Below are 5,019 nucleotides of genomic sequence, written 5' to 3'. Positions count from 1 at the left end.
AAACTTTTGAGAACGAGAACATGCTGACCGATACATCAAACCTAAGTCTTGAAGCATAAATCCTAAACCCTAAAACCTGAACCCTAAACACTTATATATGGATATGTGCACAGTAATCTGTATTTCATTTAATTAAGATGGAGGAAAATGTAGTAAATGAAGCTTATGCTTTATTCAAAGTAAATATAATTTTTTTTGATCATACAAATGTGCTCCTATTTATTTAAATATTTCTATTTGTTTTATTGGGGTGAAAAATAATTCTAAAAAACAAACATTTATGTTTTTATAAATTTATATATATTGTTTTATTTGTAGAGGGAATATTCGAGTAATTCAAATTTATATAAATTTTATAATAAATTAAATAATAACATGGTGGACAGCATAGATAAAAGGCAGGGGATATATTATGATGCTAAAAAAGATTCGGAGATTATGAAACTTTGTTGCAGTCTTGAGAAAATAATAGAACGGTGGAAATCCGTATGCACCGTAAAAGAAAATGGAAAATATACTTGTTGTGATTATTTTTCATATTGGTTATATGATAAAATTATAGAAAGTGTTTTTTACATACATGACATCATATGGATATATGATAAATTTGAGTCTCTGTTGACAGTCAGTGATATTAAGAAAGATGAAACAATTAAGATAAATCAGATTTATGATATTAATGTATTAAAGAAAAAAAGACTACTGTTGAATTTTTTATTACATTATGATAGAATAAAAAACAAATTGCAGGATACAAGTAAAGAAAATAAAAGAAAATATTGCAATTACATATATTATATTTTTGAGTTATACAAGGAAATAGAAAATAAGGCTTCTAAAGGATTAAGTAAAAAGGAAGTAGACAAATTTAAGGAAAAATTTAATTCGGATAATAAAAAGGAAATAAACTTTATAAATGAAAAATTTCCAGGTAATTATCTGGATTCCGTTTTTAAAGCAAAAATAAAAACTTTTTTCATTTAAAGGAACATAAAGAAGCTTATAGTCATATACCTAGGATTCTTGCTATTACAGAAACATATAACATAAGTGATAAAATTAAAGAATTGAAGGAACAAAAGGTGCAACATTATTTTGCATATTATATTTTCAAGCTTTTTTTAATACCTATATATATATTTCAATGGAGTAATAGATTTCTCACAGAAATAAAACTTTCAAGTGTACATTTATTTATCCATTTTTATTTTTAGAATGCTGTCTTTAATGAACTACCCTCATATAAAATATATGATGAACTAAATAAAAAAATTGAAAACAGAAGTACTAGTTCTAGTAGTCGTTGTGATAATTTAAGAACAAAAAGTGAAGTTAAGGCTCTTTGACAAAAAAATTGAAAGTAATTTAAAAAATATATCAGAAATATATCATTTGAAAAATGAAAGTCATAATGATCGTTGTTTATATTTTAATTACTGGGTACATGATGAATTGCGTAAAATATTTAATGGCAAAAATATTGATGACTATCATAATGAAACGGATATCGATAAGATACACGATGTATGGTATCATATCAGTGATGGCTTAATGAAAGACGATTTTAATCAAAATTATGAAATAATAAAGAATAATTATACTACTAAGAATAAAAATATAACATCCAAAACTGTATATGATTTTTATTCTTCAAGAAATTTGCATCCTGAACCAGAGAAGTTTTACAGTATTAGAGATTTTAGCAAACATAAAGCTTGCTTCTACAATTCAGATTGTACATTTTATGACTGTGATGATATGAAAATTCTGTACGATTATTTTAAAAACTATGATACTATTGAAAATAAAATTAGTACTGAAAATATGGCACAATGTAACATTTACCAAGAGTATATTAGTTATATTAAACCAATATATGATAAATATAAGGATGACTGTTGCAACTTCGGTTTTTGCGATTATTTTAATTGCAATGATAATTATGATCCGAATGAATTACTGTATAAATTAAAAAATTGTTCGGAAGGTAATAATGCCAATAGTATTAATCCTGCTAGAACAAAAAGTGAAGAAAATGAATTTTACACACGGATCAATAAAAGAAAAAAGCGTTTTTGGAATTCAGCATTTGATGAAAACAAAACGGGATATAGATATTTTAGGTGTTATCAAAAAAATAATAATACTGATACGAACATGCCCAATGTGGCATCATGTTATGAAGTTAAAACATCTAGTATAGAAGCATTTGAAGAAGTATTTGGTGTTGAAAAAACAAAAATAATGAATAATTCTAATGATAACTTTTCAAGAAGAACTATTTCCAAAGAAAGTAATACTGATACGCCACCCATATCAGAAGATACATGTGACACATTATTTTGTGACACTTTTCGTATTGGTTCAATAGGTGTTTTTATAGTTGGGACAATTCTACTTTTTTTCATTTATTATAAAGTATGTGTAAATTATATTGTTTAACATAGGAAATATATATTTATACTTATGATGTATTTATAATAAAATATTATTTATACAAAATAAATATAATGTTTCAAAATTTTCAATTGTTTGCAGTTTACGCCACTTGGTCAATGGTTGGGAAACTTAATATTGCGAAAAAAAAGTGTTAAACGGAATTTTTATGATGAAGAAAGAAATCCTTCGCCAAAACGTGATTCAAAACATGGAAATAAAAATATTACCCAAAAAAGAATACGTATAGCTTATGTTTCTCAAGAGGGCAATCGTTAATAAATGCCATGAAATATTAATTATATATAAAAAATATATTAAGCGATATATATATAGGATATGTTTGAAATTTTTAGAAAATAAAAAATTAGTATTAATACATTTCTTCTTTGCGCTATTCATTAAAATTTGTTGAAATTGAATAATCACAAAAAAGAAAGGAATACATATGTAAGTATAAATTCTGCGTAATATATGGCGCAATAAAGTGTATTAAATGCTTTATGTAAGCAAAAAAGCATAATTAATTAAACAAATTATCTGCATTATATAAATAACTTTGGGATTATGAAAAAAAGATAAGAACAATTAGATATAATAGTACGATGAAAAGCAAATTTCATAATTTAATAAAATTTACTTTAAGTATTATAATTTGGAAACTATGAGAAAAGAGTTAAGAAAAACTCTATAATTAATAAAAGGAAATATTTTTAAAAATAAAAAAAAAGGTGTAATTATAATAATTATGAAAATATATATAAAATGAGGAATTGAATAGAGAAACAAACAAGCACACTTTTCGAAAGAACAACAAGTGATATAACATCTTCTGTAAATTTTAACAATTCGCTTAAATAATTTAAAATATATAGCTGTTATGGGATGTATCTTGTATATTCTGCAAGATAAATTTGGCTTAATTTTCCTATTTTCTTTCTTATTTATTTTTTTTGTTATATATTTAATAATTTTTTTGTTTTCTAAAATAAAAATTTTCCACTATTATTATGCATTACGGAAAAAACTTAAATCATTATAGTTATAATTAACTAATACCAAACAATTCATAGTAACTTTAGTGTTTGTGAAAAAATCATTTTATTAATTTGTCAAATTAAGGTGACAATTTAGAAATGTACTTTATATTTGAAAATGATTAAATAATCTTCGTAAGGTTATGTTATTTTAAAATAATATAAAAATTAATATATCATAGAAAAAAAACCTATGTTAGTAGTTTTGAGTAGAATTATATTTATATATAGGGCTGTATCGTATGAAAATATTATACAAAAATAATATTATATTACCTTATAGAAAAAAATAAGTATAGAAATATATATCCTTCTTTTAATAGATAGATATAAAGAGTAAAATAAATATTTTCTTTATATTAATAATAAGGATAATAATTTTGTTCGTTTATTTTGTATTATTTCCTTTCTCCATACATGATTAACAAATAATTATATTATGTTGGTTAAAATACGTTTTGGTATATATATGCATATATATATATTTTTTTTTTTTACCAATTAAAAAATAAAATTTGTTATTCATTAATATAGATATATAAAAATGAATTCATATTATTTTATTTATTATGATTCTGTAATCCTTCTACTAAACTATATATTGTCAATTACTACGTATCAGTCCTTGCAAAAATAAAACTTTTATCGAACAAAAATTTTAATATTAAAATACATATGTGTTCAGTATTACATAATATTAAAATGCAAAATATTACTTAAATATATATACTTTATTATTTTTACAAAAAAAAAAGGGTAAATAACATCAGTTAATTTTATTGTTCTAAATGATTCCATAACATTATAAATGTGACATCAATTTATTTTTTACCTATTGTTATAAGTATTTTTTATGCTTTAATTTTTTTATTTTTTATAAAGTAATTTATCCATTAGTACATTTAATATATATGTTTTTATATTAATAATAAGAAATGAATATATATTATATATAATAACTTATTGTAAAATAAAGTTATAGGTTATAATAATATGAAACGGAGATGACATGAGGATAACTCACTTGAACTCTAAATCTTACAAAACACATTAAAAAAATTCAATTAAAATATAATTTTAGCATTAATTAAATCTTATATAATAAAGTATAATTTAAGTGTTATATTTACCTTCAAAAGATATATAACTATTTTTAACGCAAATATATATATATATTTTTTTAATGTGTTCAATTAATAAAGATTATAAGCATATATTATTACATAGACAACAATATGCATATCCTTGGAGAAATTTAAATATATAATTTTATAATAAAACTCAAATGATATTCATTTTAAAATATAATCTTTATGCTATATATTATAAGGACATATGAAATATATAATCACTTTTTTATAACTATAAACTTTCTTGCATATAGCTATTTGTCTTCTCTATTATGTAACACATTAATAAATTATATAGAAATATTTGGATATATATATATATAATATATAAGTTAATTTATTTACAGTAAATTATTGTGCATTAAATATATCTGTGTTAGGAAATAACCATTTTTTTATAAATTAACTTTTGTATA

At 21.7% G+C, this 5,019-nt stretch overlaps 1 protein-coding gene across 1 annotated transcript; it reads left to right on the top strand.

The window, feature by feature from the left end:
- Nucleotides 1–1,035: 1,035 nt before the first annotated feature.
- Nucleotides 1,036–2,440, top strand: PCYB_001950 (hypothetical protein; the record flags this gene model as incomplete). Its single annotated transcript, XM_004227617.1, has 3 exons — nt 1,036–1,082; nt 1,215–1,296; nt 1,319–2,440. Coding segments are annotated over 3 exons (1,248 nt in total), but the record flags the coding sequence as incomplete, so codon positions are not given.
- Nucleotides 2,441–5,019: the final 2,579 nt, after the last annotated feature.

The sequence above is a fragment of the Plasmodium cynomolgi genome (genome assembly GCF_000321355.1).
Source record: "Plasmodium cynomolgi strain B DNA, scaffold: 0063, whole genome shotgun sequence".
NCBI classification, from domain to species: Eukaryota; Apicomplexa; class Aconoidasida; order Haemosporida; family Plasmodiidae; genus Plasmodium; species Plasmodium cynomolgi.
This window is presented reverse-complemented; position numbering and strand designations above follow the sequence as displayed.